Raw genomic sequence first — 27,891 nt, 5'->3', positions numbered from 1 at the left:
GTGTGATCAACAGAAGACTGTGCAAAGCTGAGGAGCACTGAGCTGCAGCTCTGCTTCTCTCCTGTGACTGAAGCATAACTGAGACAGCCTCTGCTGACAGTCTGGACGAGAAGCAGCAGGGTGCTCTGGAGGGCAGGGAAGGGCTCTCTCTTTTTTTCTCCCTAGATTATTTTTTTGAGATAACATAGTTTGAATTTATATTACAATCAAAGATTTAATGCTCCACTAACTACAGAGTTCAACAAACAAAAAGTAAAAAGACCACAGTTAAGCAGGAAAATAGGCAAGGGCTATGAACAATAGTCAAACGAAGAGATATTCAATTTCATTCAAATGAAGTAAATTTTAAATAGTCCCCAAATCATTAAAACTACAGTATATAATTTTAAACAATTTGACAAAGATTTAAAACAAAGTTTGACAAAACATTATTTGCAGCAAAACTGATATAGGCATTTCTACCTTTTTTCTTTCTTTTAAATTTTAGTGCACATTTGAGAGAGAACATGCAGTATTTCTTTCTGTGTCTGGCTTATTTCACTCAACATCATGTCCTCTAGTTCCAGTCATTTTGATGCAATGACATAATTTATTCTTTTTATATAGCTGAATAATATTCTATTGTATATATTTACCACATTTTCTTTATCCACTCATCTGATGATGGACACCATGGCTGGTTGCGTATTTTGGCTATTGTGAACAGGGCTACTATAAACATGGTGGTGAGGGGAAAGGCTCTCTCGATCAGACTTGACAGTAGGGAAGGTGTGTTAGGGGAGGTTTCCCAAAGATGCTAATGCTTGAGCTGGGTCTTGAAGGACTAGCAATTACAGAGAGGAAGAAAGGGGTACAGACGGAGAGGAAAGGATTTCCAAGGAAACAGTAAATACAAACACAATCTAGTGTACATGGAGAAATACACAGACTGGCAGGACCGCATATGGAGGAGTTGGAGGTGATAAGGCAGGTGGGTTAAGTAGGTAGCTGGATCCTCAAATTTTTGGCTTAGAAGTTACAGAAATCTACAAAGGGGTTATGAAAAACAAGAGGGACAGATCAAGTTCACATCTTATGCCTACTCCATCTCTACCTATTCAAGCCATTCTGAGAAGGCAGTAGGAGGCACAGCTGATTCAACCCATTCAGCTCCACTCCTTAGATTCAGAGGGAGTAGAAGCTGTAACAATGATGAACGTTTATGGAGCACTGGTGTGCGCTGGGCACTATGCTGAGTCCTTCTTTTGCAGAGAGAGGGGACAGGTCCTCCATCCACTGGTTCACCGCTCAAATGGCCACAATGGCTGGAGCTGGGCAGATCCAAAACCAGGAGTCAGGAGCTTCCTCCAGGCATCCCATGTGGGTGCAGGAGCCCAAGGATTTGGGCCATCTTCTACTGTTTCCCCAGGCTATAGCAGAGAGCTAGATCGCAAGTGGGGCAGCCGGGACTCAAACCGGTGCCCACCTGGGATGCCAGTACTTCAGGTGGCAGCTTCACCTGCTACACCACAGCGCTGGCCCCTGTGCTGAGTCTTTTATAAACATCACCTAATTCCGTGCTCATAACAATTCTATGAGGCAGACACTGTTTGTAACCTTGTTTCTCAAGTGTAGAAACAGGCTTATTGAGGCTACATAGAATTTCTCCCTACTTCCTGGCTAGTAAGTAAGCTCACTGGGTGAGATGTGTTCATGAATTCATCTGATCAAAAAGCCCTCCTCTCAACTAGCTGGTAAAAGAGCCTCTTACGACAGGGGGAATATCTGACACACACAGGAGCACACAACCCACAGCTTTTACATTCTCATCTTTTTCTAAGGAGCTTAACGTGAAATGAGACACCCAATTGCATTCAATTCCTCAGGTTTACAAAGCAGCAGAAATCAGAATCCCAGTAGAAAAGGCTGGGAGAAGCGGTTACTTATTAAATCACACGGAGATTAAAACCCACCAAGGAACCCAACCCTTCCTGCGGCTCCTCCTCTTAGCTCCTCCAGCTTTGTTCACTGAGAGCAAAGAGCAGCGTTCTGCACGGGGGACAAGAGCGTTTCTTTGCCAGAGAAAAGACCTCACCTTCACATACTGGCGGAGAAAGAAGGGGCTCATGTCAGGTGGGGACGACGTGGCGTGTGGCTTCAGTAGCTGGCTGGCAGCTACAGGTTCCTCATCACTCTGCTGGCTCTTCCAATGCTCCAACAGGGCTTTAAGCACATGCAGGCAGTAGTCAACAGCCCCAGAGCTTAGCAGGGCTGCTGCTGTGGCACTGGAGAGGAGGGAAGACGACTGGAAGGGAAAACAAATACACAGAGAGGGTAAGCATGCCTTGTAAAAACTGGAGGCCAAGTTGGTGTTAAGGAGTAGGGAACAGTCACAACAGTCTTAGGATTAGCTGTTACGAAAGTGAGTTAATCAGCCTCTTGTGTTGGTAAACTTTACCAACTAGCTCAAACATTTGCTCAACTCTTTTGAACAGCTGCATGGTAAGAGAAAACTAAGAAATACCATGCTCCACTCTTAACACGTAAGTGCCAGGGGTACAGGGAAACAAGGATTAGAGAACCTCTTCCCCTGGAGGGGCTGGGTTTTCTCCTTCCCCTTGGGCAACTAGAAGGAAGCTCTTGTCAACGAGAGAGAAAACTTTCTCCTATAGGTACTTCATCACCCCCACCCTCCTGCAGGAGCTCTTCCACAACACCAGCTTCCAAAGGAGATGGGGGTGAGAGATCACATGCATAGAAAAGTAGGAGTAAAGCTACTGTAAATAAGACCATTAGGAGAGCCTTGCAAATCCCAGCAAACCCCACAGCTCATAAGCTCATTAAGATTGGATGCAGTTCAGCCTCAATTTCTACCTTCTCTGCTTTGTGCTAATCTCCTTTCACCACACACACATTGCTTTCTCTCTGCTTTATTACCATACCTTATAGCAACAGACACTCAGAGAATCCTCTTAGGCACTCTGTGCCTTGCAGAACAGGCCCTTGCTTTTCAATAATGGAACTTCCAAACCCTTTAACCCCTCCAATGGAGGGATTGTTGGCAAAGACCAGGGCTTGGAAAGGATTCTGCCAAAGGTAGAGGTTCTGCTCTTGAAGAGGTGACAGCTTAGACGCCTCCTCCCCTTAGGTACAAACAGTCTATTTCAACAGGGAACTATCACCTCTGCCCTCGGCCCTAGCCCAACAAGACAGTCCTGTTACCTTTCCCCAAACCCACATTCTCAAAGCAAAAATACCTCACAGACAGAAGACTTGGACCCAGATTTTGTGCGGGACATGAAGACACTCAGGAGTCTCATTACCACCAGATGGACTTCATTCAGGGCACTGCGCTCATTCTTCTTGGACACATCCTGCAGGTAGAAGCAGAGGCCCAGAAGCCTACGCTTACTTTACACTTGAAGTATTTTTCTTTTTTTAAAGATTTATTTATTTATTTGAAAGGCAGAGTCACAAAGAGAGAGACAGAGAGAGATCTCGCATCCAATGTTCATTCCCCAAATGGTTGCAACAGCCAGAGCCAAGCTGGTCCAAAGCCAGGAGCTTTCTCCAGGTCTCCCACAAGGGTGCAGGGGCCCAAGGGACTTGGGCTATCTTCCACTGCTTTCCCAGGCTGAGGCATCTTTTGAATAAGATTTCCTCAACCCTGTAAGTCCTGATGTTGCTCAGACTGAATCAGAGAACAGCAGCTCCAAATGTATCAAGGCCTACACCCAGGATAACTACACCCAGGATAACTACACCCAGGATAACTACACTCAGGATAACTACACCCAGGATAAGTACACCCAGGATAACTACACCCAGGATAACTACACCCAGGATAACTACACCCAGGATAACTAATGACCAGGACACGTGGGAGGCCAGATTAAGATACAAACACCTAATTTAATGCTTTCATCCAAGGAGCTACAAAGATCCATGAGGGCCAGGATACTGTCTTGTTCCTCATTTATACCCAGGATCCAAACTAGCCCCTGAACACATTACTGTTGAAGCAGACTAAGACTCCTCGAAACTCAGTGAAGTTCCTTCAAGAGGGCAAAGAGAACTCGAGGTGGGATCTCTGACAAGCACTGCTTCTCATACAGTATGACCTTTTAAAACTGTTCTACCTTTTTATCCATGCCTAGTTCTGCAATAAGTTGAGACAGCAGGTTGTCCAGGGCTCCCTTGTCTTTCTCATCTTCTCCATCCAGATCTGTAGTGAGCATCAGAATGACCTGGAAGTCAAAGAAAAACAATGAAAGTCACTTTCCTGAAGAAAATCCACTCTAAACACAGGGTGTATCTGAAGAAATCCCAGCCTTCATGACTTCCCTGCCAACTGTGCTGTAACTAAGGATTGCAATGCCAGGTTACACAAACCTGAAGTGTCCAGGGTCAGACAAGCCAAATCCTGATACATGCCATGCTTGGTATCACAGAAAATGGTCTGCAAAAAATCTGTAAACCTAGAGAACTAACCTACATTATATACCCACCCAAATGAGCTTGAGATAGGGCACTGAGCTAATAGTTAAAGAAAAATTTTGCGGGGGCCGGTGCCGTGGCTCACTTGGTTAATCCTCTGCCTGCATCCCATATGAGCACCGGTTCTAGTCCTGGTTGCTCCTCTTCCAGTCCAGCTCTCTGCTGTGGCATGGAAGGGCAGTGGAGGATGGCCCAACTGCTTGGGCCCCTGCACCCACATGGGTGACCAGGAAAAGCACCTGGCTCCTGGCTTCGGATCGACACAGTGCCAGCCGTGGCAGCCATTTGGGGAGTGAACCAACGGAGGGAAGACCTCTCTCTTTCTGTCTATAACTCTGTCAAATGAAAAAAAAAATTTTTTTTTGTGGAGCTGGAGTCACAGCATAGTAGATTAAGCCTCCACTGGCTATGCCAGCATCCCATATGAGTGCTGATTCTTGTCCCAGCTGCTCCACTTCTAATCCAGCTCCCTGCTCATGCACCTGAGAAAGCAGCAGAAGATGACCCAAGTGTTTGGGTGCCTCCCACCCACACAGGAGACCCACAAGAAGCTCCTGGCTCTTAGTTTAGCCTGGCCCAGCCCTGGTTGTTGTGGCGTTTTGGAGAGTGAAACAGAAGGCAGACAATCTCTCTTTCTCTCCCTCTATCTCTGTAACTCCTTCAAATAAGTAAATAAATCTTTAAAAAAAGACAGAGAAAAATGAACAATTGTGTCTCCAAAGGGATATTCTGGACTAAGAACTCCCGAAGTAGTCTTTTACTCTTGACTCTGTAAATAATGACTTTGAGGGGCCGGTGTGGCGGCATAGCAGGTGAAGCTGCCACCTGCAGTGCCAGCATCCCATATGGGCGCCGGTTCGAGTCCCTGCTGCTCCACGTCCCATCCAGGTCCACACTAATGTGCCTGGGAAAGCAGTGGAAGGTGACCCAAGTCCTTGGGACCCTGCACCCATGTGGGAGATCCAGAAGAAGCTCCTGGCTTTGGATCAGCCCAGCTCTGGCACTTGCAGCCATTTGGGGAGTGAACTAGTGGATGGAAGACCTCTCTCTCTCTTTTCTTCTGCCCCTGCCTATGTTAAATCTGCCTTTCAAATAAATAATCTTTAAAAAAAAATGACCTTGAGCATTTTTTAAAAATTCTCTGACCCTTAGCCTTTTCATTTATAAAACAAAGGGCTGTGGCTTGTATCTTATTCCATCTTTCTGTGACCTTGTTTTTTTTTTTGACAGGCAGAGTGGACAGTGAGAAAGAGAGACAGAGAGAAAGGTCTTCCTTTGCCGTTGGTTCACCCTCCAATGGCCACCGTGGCTGGCGCGCTGTGGCCGGCGCACCGCGCTGATCCGATGGCAGGAGCCAGGAGCCAGGTGCTTCTCCTGGTCTCCCATGCAGGTGCAGGGCCCAAGCACTTGGGCCATCCTCCACTGCACTCCCTGGCCACAGCAGAGAGCTGGCCTGGAAGACGGGCAACCGGGACAGAATCCGGCGTCCCGGCCGGGACTAGAACCCGGTGTGCCGGCGCCGCAAGGCGGAGGATTAGCCTAGTGAGCCGCGGCGCCGGCCATTTCTGTGACCTTGTAACACCAAACCAAGGCTTGCAGGTCCGCTGGCAGACATGCGCATGCTCAAGGACGGCTCGCCTGGCATGTGAGAAGCCCGTGAACCAGGGTACCTGCATGTAGGGGATGGCCCGGACACCTCCCACACCTCGCAGCTGGGGCAAAGTCTGCAGCAATCTCTCCAACAGCATCAGACGGACCATGTGCAGCCTAAAAGGTCAAGAGGAAGACATGAAACATGGGGCAGGACACAAACACGATCTGACCAAGCGCACTGCACTGGCAGTTCTTTCCGGCTGCCGCCACAGTACTCAGCAAGTCTAATACTGGGAATGATTCTGACAAAGAAAAAAATGCTAAGAAATGCTTATTTGAGACACAAGCAGTACATGAAAACACCTGGCTCTGTGAAAAGAAACTGCAACTATTCCAAAGCACAATGATGGCACTGAAAGAAAGCCTGTAATGAGAAGTGCAGGCTTCAGGGCTCTTCCCAACACAAAGCCCCATCCAGCCTTCAAGCATTATTCTATGGAATTTTTCGATAGATCAATTTTATATTACCCAGTGGCATGGTGACCCAAACCTTTCTTTTTCATGTTTCTTGAGTCCTTAGGAAGGTCAATCACACTTTCACTTGCTCACGTTCCCACCTCGTCCATCATTTCCCAGTATAAAACTTTCCTACTACACTAATGAACTTTCTGATGGCTCAGTCAACTGCTGCCTAGCCTTCTTCTGGACATACACAGCTGACCTTCTGTACTGAGTGTGTGCTCTTCTGGACTTCCGACCAACACGCTGACGCAGGAGGCCCACTGTGAACTGATTAGGTAAGGTTCTGTTGACAGCGTGATGGCAATCCCACCGAACACACACTCTCACACAAACTAAAGTACAACTCTTAAGCAAATTAATGGGCTCAATTTCATAATTAATAAACTGTACATGCCTTAATTTACCATAGGGATTATTTCTTTTGCATTATTTTGTTTATTTATTTTTTAGACAGAGTTAGAAAGAGACAGAGACAAGGGTCTTTCTTCCATTGGCTGCTATGGCTGGAACTATGCCAATCCGAAGCCAGGAGCCAGGTGCTTCCGCCTGGTCTCCCATGTGGGTGCAGGGGCCCAAACACTTGGGCCATCCTCATAGGGATTATTTCTAAGAAACCATATGCCTATATATATTTTTTTTCCAAGGTGCGCTCTTTTTCATGCATTACATATCCTAGCAGTCATCTATCTAGCATATTTCAAAATAAGTTTGATGATGGAAGTACAGAGTCCTACTTGAATAAATAACTGATATTCTAAACAGAACTTAAAGGAAAGAGTTAACTTTTCTTCAGATAGAAGATCTGTCACTCTGTAATTCTGCCTTTCAAATAAAAATACATCTTAAAAAAAAAATCAAAGCCAAACATCAGGTTTGTTTGTTTGTTTGTTTTTTGGACAGGCAGAGTGGACAGTGAGAGAGACAGACAGAGAGAAAGGTCTTCCTTTACCGTTGGTTCACCCTCCAATGGCTGCCGCAGCCGGCGCACTGCGCTGATCCGAAGGCAGGAGCCAGGTACCTATCCTGGTCTCCCATGGGGTGCAGGGCCCAAGCACTTGGGCCATCCTCCACTGTACTCCCTGGCCACAGCAGAGAGCTGGCCTGGAAGAGGGGCAACCGGGACAGAATCCGGCGTCCCAACCGGGACTAGAACCCGGTGTGCAGGCGCCACAAGGCAGAGGATTAGCCTAGTGAGCCGCGGCGCTGGCCCTAAACATCAGTTTCTTAAAAATAAAGTTGATAAGCCCTACCAAGACTAACTGGAAAAAAAACAGTAATGTTAAGTTGCCAATAACTAAAATGAAAACAGGAACAACATTACATATCCCAATGGTAAAGGGCAAAAAAAATTATGGACATATTAAAAAATACATAAATACAAGTTGCAAATAAAAGAAGTACTTTTTAGCATATTGTGAGACTTCCATTTCTCATTACTCTGCAATTTCTCTTCCTTTATTTTTGTTGTGAGAACTTTTTTCCTATCTTATATAAATTATACCTTATTTATATTTAAATATTTTTATATTTCTTAAAGTTTTAATATCTCCTCAGTTTAGAGTTTTATTTAAAGCCTTTCACCTTCTTTAATTTTTAAATTTTTATTTACTTTCATTTGCTTAAAAGGCAGAACAACAGAGAGAGAGAGAGACAGAGAGAACTTCTACCCACTGATTCACTCCCAAAATCCCTAAAACAGTCAGGGCTGAGACCAGTGTTGTGGCATAGTGGGTTAAGCCATCGCCTGCAATGCCAACATTCCATATGGGTGCCGATTCGAGTCCCAGCTGCTCTATTTCCAATCCACCTCCCATCTAATGTGCCTGGGAAAGCAGTAGAAGACGGCCCAAGTGCTTGGCTCCCTGCACCAATGTGGGAGACCCGGAAGAAGCTCCTGGCTCCTGGCTTTGGCCTGACCCAGCTCCAGCCGTTGCGGCCATTTGGAGAGTGAATCAGAGGATGGGAAGCTCCTTTCTCCCTGTCTCTCCTTCTCTCTGCCTAGCTCTTTCAATCAAAATAAAAAATAGATTTTTTTTAAAAAGCCAAGGCTGGGCCAGGCCAAAGTCAGGAACGTGAACTCCATCGGGATCTTCTACATGTATGGCATGAACACTTGCTGTCTCACAGGACACAATCAGCAGCTACATCATTCGCAGAGTATTCAACACTCAAACCAGCACTCTTACGTGGGATGTGGGAATCCCAAGCAGAGGCTTGATCCACTGCACCCCGACACCTGCTCCTGAGTGTAGTTACTCTATTAGACTACTATTCTGCTACCAGGGTAAAATAATGCAGTTCACTGTGGATGGCGACCTTGACCTATCTGTAGCCAGTCTCAGGTACTAAGAGAAACACTACTGATACAAAGCTTAGTGACTTTTGCTGGCCCAAGTTTACTAAATTGCTAGGATTTGGTTTATGAAAGTGGAAATCACACACTAACTTCTAAGAACTACTGTGCTCTTCTGAAGCTTAGAAAACACTTTGTAGCTTGGCTCAATCTAAGGCCTCACTAAATTAATTATCATTTTGGTTCTTTAAGAGGCAAAAAGACTTCTGAAAAATTACTTGCAGTTTTGTAAAACTGCTATCAGCTCAAGTAATTCTGAGAACAGAATAACTTCTGCAACTGTCTTACAGTCCAGGTTTCCCACACAGGAGGCAGGTACACAACCACTTGGGATATCGCTTGCTGCCTCCTAGGGTCTTCCTTAGCAGGAAGCTGGAATCCAGAGCATGGCAGGGATGGGATCCCAAGCATTCTCACATGGGACATGGGCATGTTAACCACTAGGCTAAATGCCAACACAATCCACAAACTTTTTGAAGTATCCTTATATACCTTTATTCCCAACAGGGGCTACAAAAAGGAGATATACTACTTCTTTAATTCTTTCTCCATCTATTAGCTGGAATAGTGTGTAAAGAGAAATTCTCTTTCATCAGTTAGTTGGTTACCTGTGGTAGTTTTTATGGAAAACAGAGCATAATCAGTAAAAATACTTAACGCTTTGAAATACAGTGGATTCTTTCTAATTTGTGAAAGAAATATTAAATATGACATTATTTTTACTCCAAATAAAAAGTGAAAGCTTTTACAAAAGGAAAAAAAAAATCGGGGCTGTGGCTGTGGTGCACTGGATTAAAGCCCCAGCCTGCAGCACGAGCATCCCACATGGGTGCCAGTTTGAGTCCTGGCTTCTGCACTTCCAATCCAGCTCCCTGCTAATTTTCAGGAAAAGCAGCGGAAGATGGCCCAAGTCCTTGGGCCCCTGCACCCATGTAGGAAACCTTGAAGAAGCTCCTGGCTCCTGGTTTGACCATGATCCAGGTCCAGCCGTTGTGGCCATGTGGGGAGTGAACCAGCAGATAGAAGACCTCTCTCTCTCTCTCTCTGTCTCTGCCTCTCTGTAATTTTGTCTTTCAAATAAATAAATCCTTAAAAAAAAATCAACAATTTCATGCCAATAAAACTGACAATTTAACTAAAATAAACAAATTTCTCATGGAAACCAACATGCAAAAATGCATACATGAAGAAACAGAAATAACTAACATTTAAAGAATGGAGCTATAATTTAAAAGTTTCCATTGAAGTCTACAGCCAGATGATTTACTTGATAAATTTTCTTTGTTTCTTTCTTTTTTATTTGAAAGACAGAGTTACAAAGAGAGGTAAAGACAGAGAGAGGTCTTCCATCTACTGGTTCACTCCCCAGATGGCCGCAACAGCAGCCAGGAGCCAGGAGCCAAGATCTTCTTCCAGGTCTCCCACGCAAGTGCAGGGGCTCAAGTACTTGGGCCATCTTCTACTGATTTCCCAGGCCATAGCAGAGAGCTGGATTGGAAGAGGAGCAGCCGGGATTAGAACTGGCACTCATATGGGATGCTGGTGCTTCAGGCCAGGGCTTTAACTCGCTGCACCACAGTGCAGGCCCCTATCTGATAAATTTTCTAAGAACTATGGAATAATACCAACCTTACTAAAACTCTTCCACAGAAAAGAGAAAGGAGGATCATGTCCTGACTTATTTTATGAGGTTAGAATAACATGAATAACAATCTCTAAGGAAAACATTTCAGGGGGCCAGCGCTGTGGCACAGCAGGTTTAAAGCCCTGGCCTGACGCGCTGGCATCCCATATGGTGCCAGTTCTAGTCCCAGCTGCTCCTCTTCTGATCCAGCTCTCTGCTATGGCCTGGAAAAGCAGTAGAAGATGGCCCAAATCCTTGGGCCCCTGCACCCGCGTGGGAGACCTGGAAGAAGCTCCTGGCTCCTGGCTTTGGATAGGTGCAGCTCCAGCCATTGTGGCCATCCGGGGCGTGAACCAGTGGATTGGAAGACTTCCCTCCCTCCCTCCCTCCCTCCCTCCCTCTCTCTCTCTCTCTCTCTCTCTCTCTCTCTCCCCACCTCTACCTCTACCTCTCTCTGTAACGCTTTCAAATAAATAAATCTTTCAAAAAAAAAAAAAGAAAATATTTCAAATGAAAATTATAAGCCTAAACCATCTATCAGCAAATTAAATGAAGTGCTATAAAGGTTAACATATCTTGACCAAAACCTCCACAAGGTTGGCTTAGCAACAGAGAAATAAAAATTCAATTAATGTAACTGACACTACATGGAATAAAGGGAAAAAATAACACCAATGTAACAAATACAATAAAATTAACTTGAGAAAGTATCAAAAATCTATTCAAAATAAAAGTACCTAGGTAAAGAAGAACAGAATAAGATAATCCATAAAAAGCCCTCATGCTAACACCATACTTAACAGTAAAACATCAAAACTTTTCTGTCCTATCTGTGAATGAGATAAGGGTATTCACCCATCACTGCTACTGTGAACACTGTATGGAGGGGCTGGTGCTGTGGCACAGCAGGTTAAAGTCCCAGCCTGCTGTGCCGGCATCATATATGGGTGCCAGTTCGAGTCCCAATTATTCCACTTCTGATCCAGCTCTCTGCTGTGGCCTGGGAAAGAAGTAGAAGATGGCCCAAGTCCTTGGGCCCCTGCACCCGCGTGGGAGACCTGGAAGAAGCTCCTGGCTCCTGGCTTCAGATCAGCTCAGCTCTGGCTGCTGCAGTCATTTGGGCAGTGAACCAGCAGATGGAAGACCTCTCTCTTTCTCCAGCTCTACCTCTCTCTGTAACTATTGCCTTTCAAATAAATAAAATAAATCTTAAAAAGCAAAAACATTGCACGGAGATCTCAGCCAATACCATAAGTCAAGAAGAAGACATTAAAGGTAAAAGTAATGGACTAGGTGTTGTTACTGTGGCACACTGGTTAAGCTCCACCCGCAATTCCAGTATCCCACATGAGCACCGACTGCTCCACTTCCAGTCCAGCTCCTGCTTCTGTGCCTGAGAAGGCAGCAGAAGGTGTCCCAAGTACTGGGTGAAGTTCCTGGATTCAGCATAGCCCAACCCGCCTGCTGTGGCCACTCAGGGAGTGAACTAGCAGATGGAAGACCTCTCTCCCTCTCTGTGACTCTGCCGTTCATATGGAAAAAAAAAAAAGAAAGGTAAAGTTGTGATGCCTAAATTTTCCTCAAAGAAATCATTCCTTTTAACATGCTGTCACAATTTTTGCACTAATGTGGTAACTGCTGGCCTCAAGAAATTCAACAAATACTGTTATCCTTAGGCTTTTCTTCCTCCTCTTCTCTTTCTCTAGTCATCATCTGTTTAAGAAGACATTGTGGCGTAGTAGGTAAAGCTGCTGCCTGCTACGCCAACACCCCATATGGGTGCCAGTTCAAGTCCTAGCTGTTCCACTTCTAATTCAGCTCCCTGCTACTGTGCCTGGGAAGCAGAAGATGTCTCAAGTACTTAGGCCCCTGCATCCACGTGGGAGACCTAAATGAAGCTCCTGGCTCCTGTCTTCTGTATGGCCCATCCCTGGTTGTTGCAGCCATTGGGGAGTGAACCAGTGGATGGAAGATCGCTGTCTCTCTCTAACTCTCCCTTTCAAATAAATAAATAAATCTTGAAATATAGTAAAGGAGAAAAAAGCAATAGCAAATAGATCTTTATGTCTAGAAATATCAGTGTTAGAACATTATGAACTTGAAAGTAATGTATAAAACCTATTCTGTCTCTCAAGAAAAATGGTGGGAGTTGACACTGGATTGGTACAGTGAAAGAATTCTTTTTTTTTTTTTTTTTTTAAGCTTTATTTACTTATTTAAAAGGTGGAGTTAGAGAGAGAGAGAGATATTCTGTCCACTGGTTCACTCCCCAAATGGCCACTATGGTCAGAGCTGGGCTGGTCTGAAGCCAAGAGCCAGGAGCTTTTTCCCGATCTCCCATGTGGGTGCAGGAGCCCAAGCACTTGCACCATTCTCTGAACTAGAACCAGTGCCTATTTGTCCTGCTGGTGCTGTAGATGGTGGCTTAACCCACTGTGCCACAGTGCCAGCCTCCCTCCTTTACTTTTAAAAAAATTTATTAATTTGTTTGAAAGGCAGAGTGTGGGAGAGAGCCCATCTACTTGTTTCACTCCCCAAATGCCCACAACAGCCAGGGCTGGACCAGGCCAAAGCCAGGAGCCAGGTCTCCCACACAGGCAGCAGGGACTCAACTGAGCAATCACCTGCTGTCCCCCAGGGGTGCACTGGCGGGGAGCTGGAGGAGCGAGCAGGGGGATGCAAATCCAGGCACTCTAATATGGCTGCAGCATCACAGGCAGCCAAACACCTACCCTCCTTTATCTTAGCAAAGTGCTGAACAAGGGGCTGTTTTTGGCATTATTACTGTATTATCACTGTTGAGTCTAGAACAGTGTCATTTATAAAGATTATATTAGACAATGAATCAAAAAAGATTTGAGTAAGGAAAATACATGGTTTCATGGCATTACAGTTACTAAGAGAGCCTTAAGAAAAAGACTACTTTCTCTCTGTAATTAATTTAATTTTAGAAATGTATTTGAAAGGCAGAGAGACAGAGACAGAGACAATTCTCATCCATTAGGATTCTCTCCCCAAATGCTCACAACAGCTGAGGCTGGGCTAGGCCAAAGCCGTGAACAGGGAACTCAATCCAATTTTCTCATGTGGGTGGTAGGAACTGAGCCAGAACCTGCTGTCTCTTAGAGTCTGCATTAGCAGGAAGCTGAAGTCAGTAGGTGGAGCTGGGTACTGAACCCTGGCACCCCCGTGTAGGACATGGGTGGTCTTAACCACTAGGCTAAATGCCTACCTCTCTGAAACTGTTTGATATTCTAAGTGAACCAAGTCAGATCTAGAATACTTCCTACGATTTTTAACTGTTTCATGAGTTTATTACTGCTATATTTCAAAAGAAAGATACTGTTATCACCATTCTACCTCCTGCAGCCAAGCAGCCCTGTCTTCCTGAGCCCTTCTTGGGCAGGCAAGCCTCCTCATTGGAAGGGCTGGGCCCTCACCGATTGCTGGTGTGGACGTCTCCTTCAGTTTCCCCTTCTCCTTCTCCCTCAGAGCCATCTCCCTCCTGGTGCCCAGTGGTGGTGCTGATGGCGCCAGTGCTTGAGCTGACACTTCCTGGTCCAGCTGGATGACCCTCAGCCGTGGCATCACCATAAGCACTGCTCCGGCCAGACACTACAGAGAAATGGTTAAAAAAAAAAGGCATACATCAATTCCCAAAGTATGGAGCACTCCGAAATCAGCAATGGTTAGAAGATAACTGGTAGATCTAGACACTTTTCCTTGCATGTGCAGTTAAATAAGCACTGAATTCATGACCTTGGCCCTGTAGCGCTGTGCTAAACCACTCGCACAGCAGCCACTGATGCCTCCACTGTCCATAAACTCCACCTACAAAAACCAGCTTAATCTCAACAGCTGATCAATTTCTATCTCATACTGCAGAGGAAATATAAACTGTACAGGAAATTATCAGCTACTCAATCTCCTCCATAAAAAGTTTTCATTTCCAATTGTTAACCACAGACTGATTTATAAGGTCAAAGCACAGCGCCTTTGTCATGCTCCCTCATTCTAGAGTCCCAACTCATCAACTGGTATGCTCGGAGGCTGGCTTGCTATGTTATCACATCAGATCACTAACAGGATTGCCTAAAAATATCCTCCCCTAACAGGTAGAGAGGAAAAATCCCAGAGGGTAATGGGTCTCAAGGTCACACTGTAAGTGTCTCAGGCTAACTACAATTGGGTACTATGCAGCCACATTGCTTTTCTCCTGCTGACAGAAATAAAAGCCACTTATATAATATTTCAACATGAACCCCACTGGGCTACTATCACTGAACATTTTTAAATTCCAGGATTGAGTTCAAATTAATTTCACAAGATTTCAATGAATCTCTACAACATCGCTATGCAAAACAGCAAGTCAAGGCTCCAGGCAGGGATCCCTGCTCTGTTCCCACCCTCTGCCCAAGGAGATCAGGACCCCCAGGCACATTACCACTGTGCTCGCCAGCCACTGAGTCCACCGCACTTCCGCCGCTCTCCGAGCCCACACTGCCACCATGGTCGGCAGGAGAGGTCCGAAGGGTAGAGCCATCCGTTGCTGCTGTGCTGCCCTCGTCGTCTGAGGCTGGAGCTGAGAGAGTAACAAGAGCTGTTACAGGGAAAAACCCCTCCTTGGGGTGAAAGCACCAAACCTCAAAGTGAAGTTTACACGTCCTGTCACCAGAGGAGAAAGGGAAAGATTTGCTGTGCCGGTTAATCACTAACAGAACAAACACTACACATGGTGCACTGCAAACAGTACTCAGACAGAGTGAAAACCCAGGTCACTGGGCATTTCCTCGCTGCTACATTACAGCGCAGAACCTGTGACATGGACACGAGTTTCTAGCTCAACGCTTCATGGTCACCACGGACTAGGTGTTACTGACACCTGCTGAGAGACCTTACACTGGCCATTGCCATTCAAAGCACAGAAGTCTAAATTGAAATGAGATTTGTTTTGTATTTAATTTGTGCTTCTGTTAGGAAATCACTTATCCTGAGCTCTTGAATCGACCCTGTTCGGTTTTTATTTTTAATCAAGTGGCCCAGAAGGGAGCTCACTGGGAAATTCACACTTCCTAATCATCGTCACCAAATGCTAATAATGAAGCAAGGGAACTCCCCAGAGACAGCCACAGCATCCAGGGCCAGGGCTGAGCTGAGACAGGAGGACAATGCTGCAGGAGACACATGGGAGGAGAGCCGAGACACCACAGAGCACAGGGCCAGGGCTGAGCTGAGACAGGAGGACAATGCTGCAGGAGACACATGGGAGGAGAGCCGAGACACCACAGAGCACAGGGCCAGGGCTGAGCTGAGACAGGAGGACAATGCTGCACATGGGAGGAGAGCCGAGACACCACAGAGCACAGGAGGAACAGTAACGGTGACTGCACAGCTGAATGACAGCAACTGAAGAGACCTGAGGAAAGCAACAAGCCACGGCAGCAGGTAGGGACAGCCAGTTTCTCCCTTTCCTGTCTATCTAGGGTAACACTCCCCTCAGACCCCTCCCTCCAAAAAGAAAGAAAAACACAGAGATGCATCGGTATGAAAAATTATAAATCAACCCTAAATCACTCAAAGGTTGATTTTCCAGTGGATTTTTCATCCTCTATTTGGTCCCAGTCTCTATTCAGAAAATATTTTTTGTTCCTATCAGATTGGGAAAAATTAAAACACTCACTCTCAAGCTCACGGATCCTTGATGGTTTAAGCTACTTTGACTGAAAGCTTTGAAGCATAACTTAGCTACTTGCAACTTTACTTTTATTTGCAGACATAAAAACTATGAACTCAATTCCTGGTCTCCCTTTTAATATTGTCTAAAATGTTAGAACTCTGACAGTAACTTAAGCCCTAAAACTCATCAGCCTACCAGCTGCTCTCTCAGCCTTTCCTTGGGGAATTAGCTGAAGCGGGGGCAGGGGGACGACACAACGGGCATGCAAAGTGTAAGGAGGCGGAGCCATGAGCATCACTGCCAAGCTGCATCACTATGCCATCTACACCCAGATTTCTAAAGCCAAGGCAGAAGCAGGAAGTCCAGAATGGCCTGTCAAAGCAGCTGCCCATTACACTCTCACAGCACCGGAAACAAGGCCAGAGGGTCCTAGGGCCCTGAGCCGTGCTCCTCGCTGTGGACAGTTACCTGATGCTGTGGTGTCAGAGAGGGTTCCTGCGTCCAGAGAGGAAGAGCTGGGTGCCTGGCCGGACAGTCCCAGGCTCTGCAGGCCCAGGGCACTGCTGCTGCTGCCTGAGAAACAAGTGGAGAGTGAACACAACGTCCCCTCCAAGCCCCATCCACAGCACAGCTTTGGCCAACTGCTGCCCTCTGGAGTCTCCCTTTGGCCTAGAGGAAGTTAATCAAGAGCCACTGCTGTCCACCCACCAAGGTCAATGACAAAGGAATGCTTCCATGGAATGCTTCCTTCAGCGAGACATAGGCTGGAGGAACCCAACAGATGCAGGGAGAAATAATCCAAAAGGCCCAACAAGAAGAAACTATGAGACTGGCTTCCAGACAGAAATGCCCACCACAATCCCTCTCACTCTCCACCTGTATCTCTGAACAGCTCTCACCCAGATCAACCTTTCCCCAAATCTGGGGTCGAGCTACGTCAGCTAGATATCAGTAACTGCCCAGCGCTCCTTCCTGTGCGAGGCCAGGGGCGGCTTCGCTCCTGGAGCTGCCTTCTACCTTGCTGGTCCTGCTGCAGGCTCAGGGCGATGGCAAGCTCCACCATGGTCTCATCATCGGCATCGGGCGGGATGTCCAGCATGGGGGGGAAGCCCTCTGCACCTGCCAGTAGGGCCTCCAGGGGAGACGGGTTGCCATTGTTGACATTTTCAGCTGTTTCCAGGACCATCGACTCAGACTGCAGACAGAAAGTTTTATTAGTGGAAATGGAAACTTTAGGAAGTCCACTGAATAAGAGCACAGAGAGAGTATGCAGCTCCTCCCCCTTCTCCTGCTGCCAGAGACTCACCACCATCTCGAAATCTCCATGGTCCACCTCACTCTGCTCCTGGCTTTCCTGACGGATGTGACCACCATTCGGGATCCCTGATGACTGCATTTTCTCATCTGCATCATCATCATCATCATCATCCTTGTCTCCTGAGTCAGAGAAATCCCAGTCACCTAAGGGTGTGATAAGCCATGGGCAACAAAAACCCAAGACAAGCTACCAGCTGGCATCTGTGCTTTAGAGGAAAGCTCCGGGGTGCTATGCCTGGCCTTGTTCTTTTGCTTCTTGACCTAGCGGGACCTAGGATCCTGGATTTCCACAAAGCAGAGATATCGGAGACCCGCAGGACCCACAGGAGACCTTGGATAAGGCCAGAAAAATAAAAGAACTGATATGTTCACATTATGTGTCATGTCAGTTTGAGTTTATTTCACTAGGTTTTTCTCCAAAACAACTATGTCAATGAGATTGTTATTCTACTATATAACTATTACATAGAAGAACCAGAATTGAAATGTAAAAGCATCAAAGGGAAAAAAAGAACACCATGATAGGTCTCACTAGGGTCTGCTTCTGCAGGAAGGCAGGGGAGGCCTGCTACACAGGAAAAAGTCTAGGGGAGACTCCTGACTGTCAGAAGAGGGTGGAGACCTCATCTGCCATTCAGTGGGTGATGAAAGCATTACTTCAACAAAAACATAGACTATCCGCGCTCTAGCTTCTTCTCAGATAAAACAGCTACAAACTGCTACTGAACTCTTCCTAAGCTTAAATAAGGGGCATGTGTTTGGCAGAATGGTTATGATGCCTGATGCCCACTTGGGATGCATACATTCCATATCCGTGTTCCTGAGTCCGAATCCCAGCTCTGCTACTGATTCTAGCTTCCTGCTAACACAGACCCTGGGAGTCAGCATAGTTCCCTGACTCCCAGGTGGGAGACCCAGACTGAGTTTCTGGCCCAGTCCCAGCTATTTCAGGCACCTGGGGAGTTTATCAGTGAATGGAATGTCTGTCTCTTTAAAAAAAAAAATCTTAAATTAAAAAAAAAAAAAAACCACTTAGATAAGTGATATTGAAGGAAGAGCGTCTGAATGTGACAGCATCATATACATTCCTCTAGATCTGCACCATCCCAGAGTAGCCACTAGGCACAAGTAGGAACTGAGCACTTAAAATGTGGCTACTACAGGACGGCGCCGCGGTTGCCCCTCTTCCAGGCCAGCTCTCTGCTGTGGCCCGGGAGTGCAGTGGAGGATGGCCCAGGTGCTTGGGCCCTGCACCCCATGGGAGATCAGGAAAAGCACCTGGCTCCTGGTTCCTGCCATCGGATCAGCGCGGTGCGCCGGCCGCAGCGCGCTGGCCGCGGCGGCCATTGGAGGGTGAACCAACAGCAAAGGAAGACCTTTCTCTCTGTCTCTCTCTCTCACTGTCCACTCTGCCTGTCAAAAATAAATAAATAAATAAAAATAAAAAATAAATAAATAAAAAATAAAAAAAAAATGTGGCTACTACAAATGAAGATGTGCATTTTATTGCATGAAATACACATTGGCTTTCAAAGCACCAAAAAAAACTAATTATTTCACTAATAAATTCTTACATTGACTACAATGTTGGAACAATAGTTTTGATACAGTAAATTGTTAGTAAATTAATTCACTTCCTTTTACTCTTTATACCATGCTACAAGAATATTTTAAATTAGATACATGACTTTCATTTGAAATTTACTTCTAAATAAAAGCAAGACAGCATTTTATAAAAGAATGCCAGCATCTCGTAAAGCTGTTTTTACTAAAATGTTACCCCCTTGACTGTGTCCATGTCTATAGTGCGGGAGATGTCTGTGAACCTGCCACCAAACTTACTGTAGGTAACTTCATTGAGGAATCTCCCCTTCAGGCAACAAAACATTACCTTCAATGAAGAACTTTTGTTCCAGGTAAAGTATACTTTTCCTGAAAAATCTTCTCTCTTTGGCCTTTGTGATTTTTCTAATTATCCTTATTTTATTTTTACTATGGTTACTGCAAAGTTTCCAGCCAAAGACAAGATAGTCACTTAACCATGCAGGATCCTGTCAAGCACTGTCCGCATATTTAATTTGATTTTACTATAGAACCTTTGTTTTCCTACAGCCTTGATTTTATTTTTTGTCCTAGTTATAATATTTTTATATATAATTTTAAATTTCTTATGGAAGATGGAAAGGGTAAAAATGAATAAATACAGATCTCCAAGACTGTGGTGAACAGGAACATACCGTAATGCCGCGCCTGCTTCCTTCCCTCCCACCCACACCTGATGTCCAAACCCAGACCTCACATTACCCATTGGCGTGTTGCTTCGAGGGGAGGAGGGCAATGTCACATGTCTCCGTTTGTTCCTGGGCCTTAGGACTCGAATTAAAGCTTGTTTACAAGAGAAGCTCACAGCAGGATCCTGAGGTTTAAAAGTGAACTGTCAAGCTTAGGTTTTATATTATTCATGAAACAATATCTAAAACACTTGTTTTTCTTGGTCAATCATTACTTGCATGTGGAAGACCTATCTACTCTCACCTACTAAGTAGACAGCTTAGCAGGTTAAGTTCATCCACATTTCCTGCCCTGGCCTGAGGCCCCACCGAGCACCTTCTTGTCCTTCAGCTGCTGGTAACAGGCTTGCAGACCGTGTGCTTCTGAAGCCACTCTGGCTTTCTACGAATGGACTCATCAGACGACCAACTCAGTACTGCTCACCCTAGCTCCATGCTATAACAAGTTTATCAAACACTTTCCTTCTGTGACAACATCACTGGAAATAGAAACCTTGATGTGCTCACTCCATGTTCATTTAAGTTTACTTATCACTAACTATGTAGCAATAACCAGATTAGTCCCTCAGGATTTAGCACTGGACAAGAAAAACCAAGTACATCCCCCTTCTAAGTCTTCCTTTTTCATAGAGTAAGATCTGAAAGCTTTTACTGATATTTGAAACTCTTAATTCCAATCATCTTCTTTAAGTCTATTTCATTAGGTTAGTAAATGACTTTAAAGGTCATCCAGATAATCCTGGGCTGTGGGAGATATGGGGAGCTGTAACAATACGTACAGGACACAATAGCATCTGCATGTAGATCTTGGATGCTGTGTTAATACAGTCCAGCTCACAAGTACAGTAGCCATGGATAATGTCTACCAGTGCATTGACAGTAGCTTCTATGTGAGTTAGGCCTAAAAGGAAGAAAAACATTATCTGAAAACCTGATGGAAAAACCTCTAGCTACTTGAGCTACTAGAGCGATTCCCAATCCAGCTCCTTGTTAACACACCTGGGAAAGCAGCAATAGATAGTCCAAGTGCTTGGGCCCCTGTCACCCATGTGGGAGACCCAGATGGAATTCTAGGCTCCTGGCTTCGGTCTGGCCCAGTACTGGCCATTGTGGCCATTTGGGGAGTGACCCAGCAGATGGAAGATCTCACTCTCACTTTCTGTCTTTATGTCTCTCTCCTTCTATCTCTGTAACTCCTTCAGATAAATATTTTTAATTTATTTATTTGAAAGGCGGGGGTGAAGGGGGGGAGGGGGAGGGGGAGGGAGAGGGAGGGAGGGAGGGAGAGAGAGGGAGAGAGGGAGAAAGGGAGAGAGGGAGAGAGAGAGAGAGAGAGAGAAAGAGAGAGAGAATGAATCTTCCATCCACTGGTTCACTCTCCAAATGGCTGCAATGACCAAGGCTGGGCCAGGCTGAAGCCACAAGCCAGGAACTTATAGTTCTCCCATGTTGGGCCATCTTTTGCTGCTTTCCCAGGTGCATGAGCTAGAAGCTGGATTGGAAGTGAAGCAGCTGGGACTAGAACAAGTGCCAAAATGGGATGCCGGCTTCATAGGCACCAGCTTAACCCACTATTCCATGACACTGGCTCCAATAAATAAATCTTAAAAAAAAAAAAAAAGGAAAAGGCTTCCCAGATTATCCTGCGTCAAAGAATAAGTAGCTGTCTATTCTCTACAAGTGTCAACAGAAAGTGAGAGAAATGCGACAAAGCAGGCAGATATTAAATGTCTCCTAACTACCCCTCAACCTCAGGTGATGACAAAACAGGAACTTAGCTTACCTTTATTACTATGCAAGTAACCTCCAAACAAAAAGGATGGGTCATTCTACTTTTTATATTGCTATTCAGATCCTTATTCCTCCACCTGAACTTTTTGGTATTGAGAAGTTAGGTATCAAAGGAAGTAGTAGCCTGAAAATAGAATCATTGAAAGGCCAATGCTGGGGACAGCACTGTACATAGCAGGTAAAGCTGCTGTCTATGAAGCCGGCCTCCCATATGGGTGCTAGTTCGAGTCCCAGCTGCTCCACTTCCGATCCAGCTCTCTGCTATGGTCTGGAAAAGCAATAGAAGATGGTCCAAGCCATCTTCTATTCAGGAAGACCCTGAAGAAGCTCCTGGCTCCTGCCTTCAGATCGGCCCAGATCCAGCCGTGTGGCCATCTGGGCAGTGAACCAGCAGATGGAGCACCTCTCTTCTGTCTACCTCTCTGTAACTCTACCTTTCAAATAAAGAAATCTTTTTTTAAAAAAGTATATAATTTTAAAAAGAAACAAAACCAGAAAGGCCAATACTTAGCTTTTAATTTTTGAACTGGCTTTGAATCATGGTTTTAAAAAATTTTTTAAAACAATTATAGACTGGCACCGTGGCGGCAGCACCCTGGGTTCTAGTCCTGGTTGGGGCACCGGATTCTGTCCCAGTTGCTCCTCTTCCAGTCCAGCTCTCTGCTGTGGCCCGGGAAGGCAGTGGAGGATGGCCCAAGTACTTGGGCCCTGCACCCGCATAGGAGACCAGGAGGAAGCACCTGGCTCCTGGCTTCACATCGGTGCAGTGCACCTGCCATGGCGGCCATTTGGGGGGGGGGGTGGTGAACCAACGGAAAAAAGGAAGACCTTTCTCTCTGTCTCTGTCTCTGTCTCACTGTCTAACTCTGCCTGTCAAAAAACAAAACAAAACAAAACTATAAACACCACGAAGGAGACACACACACACCCTTCGTGTGAACAGATGCAATACAAGACAACCCTACTCTCTGACACTGCTAAATCCTTGCAGTGAGAACGATGCACACATCTAACAGACTTTAGTATCTCAATTATTAATTCTGGACGAAGAGGGCCATGGGGTAAAGGTCTCAGCTGCTCAAAGACTACTCATACCAAGTTTTACTTTGTATCAAGAGCCAAGTATCCTTCCTTTTAACACTGATACCTGGAAGGCAGGCAGGTGCCAAGAAGGCATTCTTGGGTTTGGATGCATGCAGCTTCCAGAAGTGGTTCACAAGCTGAGTGATGAAACTACAGCAATCTCCTTCCAGCTGCTTCTGCGGTTCTTTCCCCTCATCCGCTCCTTCTAAGCAGGAGAAAGACAATTGTTAAGAATGGTAAGATGGAGATGAAATTTAATTTGTTTTAAGGTTAACTCAGGTCAAGGAAGCTTGCCTGGGGAGGGAGTTTCAAGTGGGGCCCCAGTCAATATGCCAACTATCCCTAGACTCCAGCAGGCACATCTAGGAAAAAAACAGTCTGGGAAAGGAATATCACAGAAAACAGCGTATGTTAGAAAGAAGTAGAAGGGGAAGCATTCAGGATCTTTACAGGCAGATTCAAAGATGTCGGTTCCAACTGTTCAACTTTTAAACCCTAAGGGAACATCTGAGATTTCTCTAGAATCATTTCGGGATTGTAATATTAGAAGAATGGGACAATGACCACATACAGAAGCAAGTAACAGAGTCGTAAAGGCATCAGTAAAGTATCTGACAATGGAAGAACAGGTTTGGGCTCCAGTCAACATGAGAAGAGACAAGGCAACAAAATGGAACACTAAGAAAGGCCACTGTGTACATGTAAAATAATGGCAAAAGAACAGCATTAAAGCGTAAGATACGACTCTATGACTTTAAAGCAAGCAGGGGCCAACCAATCTTAGCTTCACCCCGAAGATCCTAAGTAGCTGTAACTTCTGATGTCAACAACACTAAATAAACTTGAGGATCATCAGAGAGGTAGCACTGGAAGAGGAATTTATTAACATGGAACCACCCCAATGTCAAAAGCCCAGCCAGGTTTAAAGACTGGGAGTAAAATCCCCATCTGAGAGCACGAAGTCAGTCAAGGCCAGTGAGCACAGCGAGACTATGAGAAAGAAAGCAGACTAAACTGATTTCAGGACCACGGCCACATAGGCCAAGTTCACCTGTTTCCATCTGAGGCAGCTTTGACTCCGTAAAATGGACAAGGTTGTTAGGGCGCATGATGGCAATGGAACGAGCTGTGATCACCAGCCTCTGGAACACCTCGGGGTCCAAATCTTTGCCTTCTTTGGTGGATGTGTTGAGACACTGCACGGCTTTGCTCAGCAAGGCCTGATCCTAGGGAACGACAGGGTCACTGAGGATCAAACACAAGCAAGGGCTGGGCACCACTGGGCACTCACGCTAAGAGCTGAGGAAAGCTGGCAGGGACATGCTGTCAAGAGAACAGGCTAATTATCACTACCACTTAGACTAAGCTTCATAGTTGCTCAACAATGTTAAACTTCATCATATCTAAACCATTAAAGTCATCAAAAACCCAAAAGCCATGAGGTCATTATGAAAGAATGATAGGAAAATTGGAACCCGTGCAATTCTTCAGAACTGCAGCACCTCAGACTTCTTTCCTACAGCAGTAGAATTGTTTGTGTTTCCAAAACTGCATTTCTATGAGAGGCTCAGCAGTTAAACGCACATTTCTCCATTATCTGGTTGGAGACACAAAGGCTAACCAGGGCTTCTGGGCTGGTTGCTTCTCCCAGGGCCTTTCTTCCTTGTGGGTCTGAACTGTCTGTCCTCTTCTCCATCCACAGAAACTCGCCCAACTTTCTTCCTTTGGCAGCTCCCTACTCTCTTAGGAGAGACTCTCTCTGCCCAGATTTTCTCCAAGAGGCTCTCCAACAACTCAACAACTTTCACCAACAAGCACACCTGTCACATCATCCCACAGTGAGGGCAGTGGAAACATCTCAGCAATCCACCTCCCCTCACTCTTTTCCAGAGGGAGGCTCTCCATGCTCATTACCCCTTCTTCTGTTTCTTAAGCCTTGCTGATCAGCCCCGATTTACCAGAGACCCATGAGCTGACTCGTCTTCAGTTTTGGGTGGCATTCATTAAGTTCTCAGGGCACACCTGAGGCTCTGTGGGTCTGATCTCAACGCTATCAATCCTTCCTCCATTTCACTATGTCTTTGCTTTACACACAAAGAACCAACTGCCTTGTTTCCCTGCAGGACCGACAATTCCATTCTTACAAAAGGCATCCCGAGAGGGAACGATTACCTTGTGGCTGTGATAGGCCGAGCGGCTGGTGTGCAGGCTGGCCAGGAGGCTCTTGGACTGCTGCTGGACACTGGCAGGTGCTGGCAGGGACAGAAGCAAAGTTGCCAGCTCCTGAGCCGCATTCTTGTTTCTCTCCTGATGCAAAAGATGGCAGGGTTATCACTAATCCTATCAACCCAATGCAGAATAAACTGTCTACACTCCACCCTCCCCTTTCCATCCTTCAAGGGGCCCCAGGAGTTTGTTATACTCCACGGACTGCAAGGAAAAGATTTCAGAAATTAGAATCCTTCCAAACAGGAGAAGCAGCAGACCCCAAGCTCATGACTCCCAAGAAAGCACTCTTGTACCAAGACTCATCCTATTCTTCCACCTGCTGTCACCACAGGCCACCAAAAGTAGGACGCAAGGCCTTAAGCTAAAGCCTGCTCTGGAGCTTCTTTGCAAATCAAGATTATGCTATAAATGCTATTTTTTTTTTTTATAGCTGCAAGGGCTTGGGGTCTCAAACAACTCCACTGACTTCCCAGTTCTTCAGAAAGCTCCCATGTGCTTTGAAGAAGTAACTTGCCTTCTCGATGATTGGACCAACAGCAAAGCAGCTTTCCAGGGCTTCTAAAGAACTCACAACCAGCCTGGGGAGACAGAAAACCTGGCTTGAGTACAACCACCGTTTTCTCCGCCTTGTGCGTTAGCCTAGGCAAACTATAGCCGTGAGGACCTTGGGGACAGCTAATGAATGCCAAATACAAAATCAAAGCACAATAAGACCTGCCATAGGCACCATGCATATCGTTTCCTGTGTTACAGGCCAGGAGCTCGAAGATCAACCTGAGGCCATGTTCATAATCCATAACTCAAAGACAGGGCTTTTCTTCCTCAAAGAGGATAAATGTGCTTCCTTCTGCTGCCTGTGGCAGGGATCACTGAGATGGGTTTAACAGTCTTGATGCAATGGGACCCAAAGCTCAGGTGCCCAGAGATCAGTGGGCAAAGGGATCCACAAAGGGAAAGGTTAAAGCTGTCTTCTTATACCGGCATGGTTAAGGTTTTATTTTACTTAAACCTCCAAGAAAATGCACAAAGGCATTTCCCATGAGTCTCCAAGTAGGGAGAACAAACTGTATGTTTAGGTGCGTACCAACTACCAGCATTTGAGGGGCAATACAAAGCATCCTTAGAAAACTGAACAACTCCCCCCTTAGAGAAGGAGCAGGAAACCCATCTATTCAGAGGTACCAAGGAACATGCTCCCCAGGGCTTATTCCTTTGAATGTAATGTGGGATACTAAAAAGATCAACATCCTAACAGCTGAAGCTCTGGACAGAGAAAGTACGGAGAAAGCTGGAGAGGAAAGGGTTCAAGGTTACAGAAAGGGAATAAAGAACAAGGGAAGAGGTAACTGAGGTAGAAAACAAACAGGGACAGAACGAGCACTCTAGTGGCTCATCCGATGGCAAGACTTCTTTGTTTGCCCCTCTGCCCCCACCCAACTTCTCATCCACTACCGAGAAGAAGCAGATAGGACTGGGGTAAGGAACAGAGAGCTGAGAGAGTCTGACACGGCCAACACCAAGTGTGCACTCACAGTCCTCCGTATGCTCCACTGTTACACATGGAGAGCTTTGCAGCCATGCAATGACCAGGACAGAAAGAAGCAGGAGGACTCTTAACAGAAGCAGAATCAATGCAAAGCCACATCATTGGGCACACTGCTCTCTGACACACACTCACTCGTGCAGAGAAAAGAAAGAGGGCATACTAACCGGTCCAGCTTGGTTAGGGACTCAGTTTCAGAACTTGGGGGAGAAGCAAAGAAAAAAAAAGGAAAAAAATGTGAAGCTCAGAGAAACCTGGAAACACATCCTCAGCAAACCATATATGAACAGGGTGGGGGAAAAGAAAGAGAAAGACAGGGTGGAGGAGGCTGCTGGTGGGAAGCAGTGACTCCAAGCAAAGCTATTCTTATGACTTACAATGTAAGAAACTCAGTCTTACATCATGAATTATTTTGCCTACCATGGCAAACCAGCAGCTCCCTAAGACAAAGAAGCCAAGCACAATGCTTAAGAGTGCCACTGGAGGGAGCCTGAAGGTGACCTGGAACTCTGCTCTGAGATGCAGCAGCAGCCTCTCCTGCTGGCAAGGTTACTGCCATGGAGGTGGCTATTGTGGAGAAGATGAGAAGATGATGCCATCAGGATGGAAGGGAGGCTGTTTCCCTATGACCTCAGCAAGGCTGGATCCCAGTATCGTAGAGCAGCTTACGCACCTTCTGGTCTGCAGCCTCTGCCTACTGCAAAGGGTGCCTGAGCATTAAGACAAGGGTCAGAACTTCTGCTCAGGCAGACTCTGGCATCAGATGGCTCTGAGCACATTTTTCAGGTTTTATCTGCACACTAAGGAGACAGTGAATGTCAGGGAGTTACATGAAATTTTAGAAGTCATAGGCTAACTTGGGATGGTTATTAGAAGTGGACTGTTTCAAGCCACGGGAAGGTCTGGAGTGAGAGTGGAAAATGAAAACTGAAGCCAGCCCCCACCAGCACTGGTACCTCTCCAGGACAGTTCCACTGGTCGTAGTAGGGGCAGCTGAGTCGCTGTCTCCAGTGCCATTACTCTGGTTCAGGTTTGAAGGGCAGATGTTGCTGACAGAGGCAGAAGGGAATTCTTCAGGGGGCTCATCAGGCCAACCAAACTGCTCCTTAGTCTTGCCATAAATTTTTACAGCATCTATCATGGTGACACCTGCTGGATCCACCGAGGCCCCGACTGCAATAAGTAAGAGAAGCCTTTAGGAAGCCCATTGTCTAAAGGGCTAATACCACACCTCCAAAGACCAGACCAGATCATTCTAGGCAAAGGAGCAGATCACATCAATTTTACAGAGACAGAGGGATTTCATCTCCAGAGACATCAGCAGCTCTTTAATTGTGTACAGATGCCGAGTGCATGTAAACCAGTTCACGAATTGAGCCTACAAAGCTCCAC

At 45.9% G+C, this 27,891-nt stretch overlaps 1 protein-coding gene across 8 annotated transcripts in view; it reads right to left on the bottom strand.

Moving 5' to 3' along the window:
- The window catches only part of UBR4 (ubiquitin protein ligase E3 component n-recognin 4), a 158,650-nt gene that overhangs the window by 51,935 nt on the left and 78,824 nt on the right, over window positions 1-27,891 (bottom strand). For 2 of the 8 annotated variants that reach the window (XM_051858039.2, XM_051858041.2), the window contains 18 exons: window positions 27,456-27,672; window positions 26,667-26,699; window positions 25,471-25,534; window positions 24,900-25,034; window positions 23,779-23,953; window positions 23,022-23,105; window positions 22,792-22,932; window positions 20,633-20,754; window positions 19,867-19,978; window positions 17,552-17,682; window positions 17,263-17,440; window positions 16,714-16,818; window positions 15,013-15,150; window positions 14,009-14,183; window positions 6,147-6,243; window positions 4,119-4,226; window positions 3,237-3,353; window positions 2,075-2,284 (listed from right to left, as the gene is read on the bottom strand). In XM_051858039.2, coding sequence (XP_051713999.2) covers window positions 2,075-2,284; window positions 3,237-3,353; window positions 4,119-4,226; window positions 6,147-6,243; window positions 14,009-14,183; window positions 15,013-15,150; window positions 16,714-16,818; window positions 17,263-17,440; window positions 17,552-17,682; window positions 19,867-19,978; window positions 20,633-20,754; window positions 22,792-22,932; window positions 23,022-23,105; window positions 23,779-23,953; window positions 24,900-25,034; window positions 25,471-25,534; window positions 26,667-26,699; window positions 27,456-27,672 — 2,342 coding nt within the window. The remainder of the gene's footprint in view (window positions 1-2,074; window positions 2,285-3,236; window positions 3,354-4,118; window positions 4,227-6,146; window positions 6,244-14,008; window positions 14,184-15,012; window positions 15,151-16,713; window positions 16,819-17,262; window positions 17,441-17,551; window positions 17,683-19,866; window positions 19,979-20,632; window positions 20,755-22,791; window positions 22,933-23,021; window positions 23,106-23,778; window positions 23,954-24,899; window positions 25,035-25,470; window positions 25,535-26,666; window positions 26,700-27,455; window positions 27,673-27,891) is intronic. The other 6 variants (XM_070079218.1, XM_008265791.4, XM_051858043.2 and 3 more) reach the window with 5 other exon arrangements.

This window comes from Oryctolagus cuniculus, chromosome 7, assembly GCF_964237555.1.
Source record: "Oryctolagus cuniculus chromosome 7, mOryCun1.1, whole genome shotgun sequence".
NCBI lineage: Eukaryota > Metazoa > Chordata > Mammalia > Lagomorpha > Leporidae > Oryctolagus > Oryctolagus cuniculus.
This window is presented reverse-complemented; position numbering and strand designations above follow the sequence as displayed.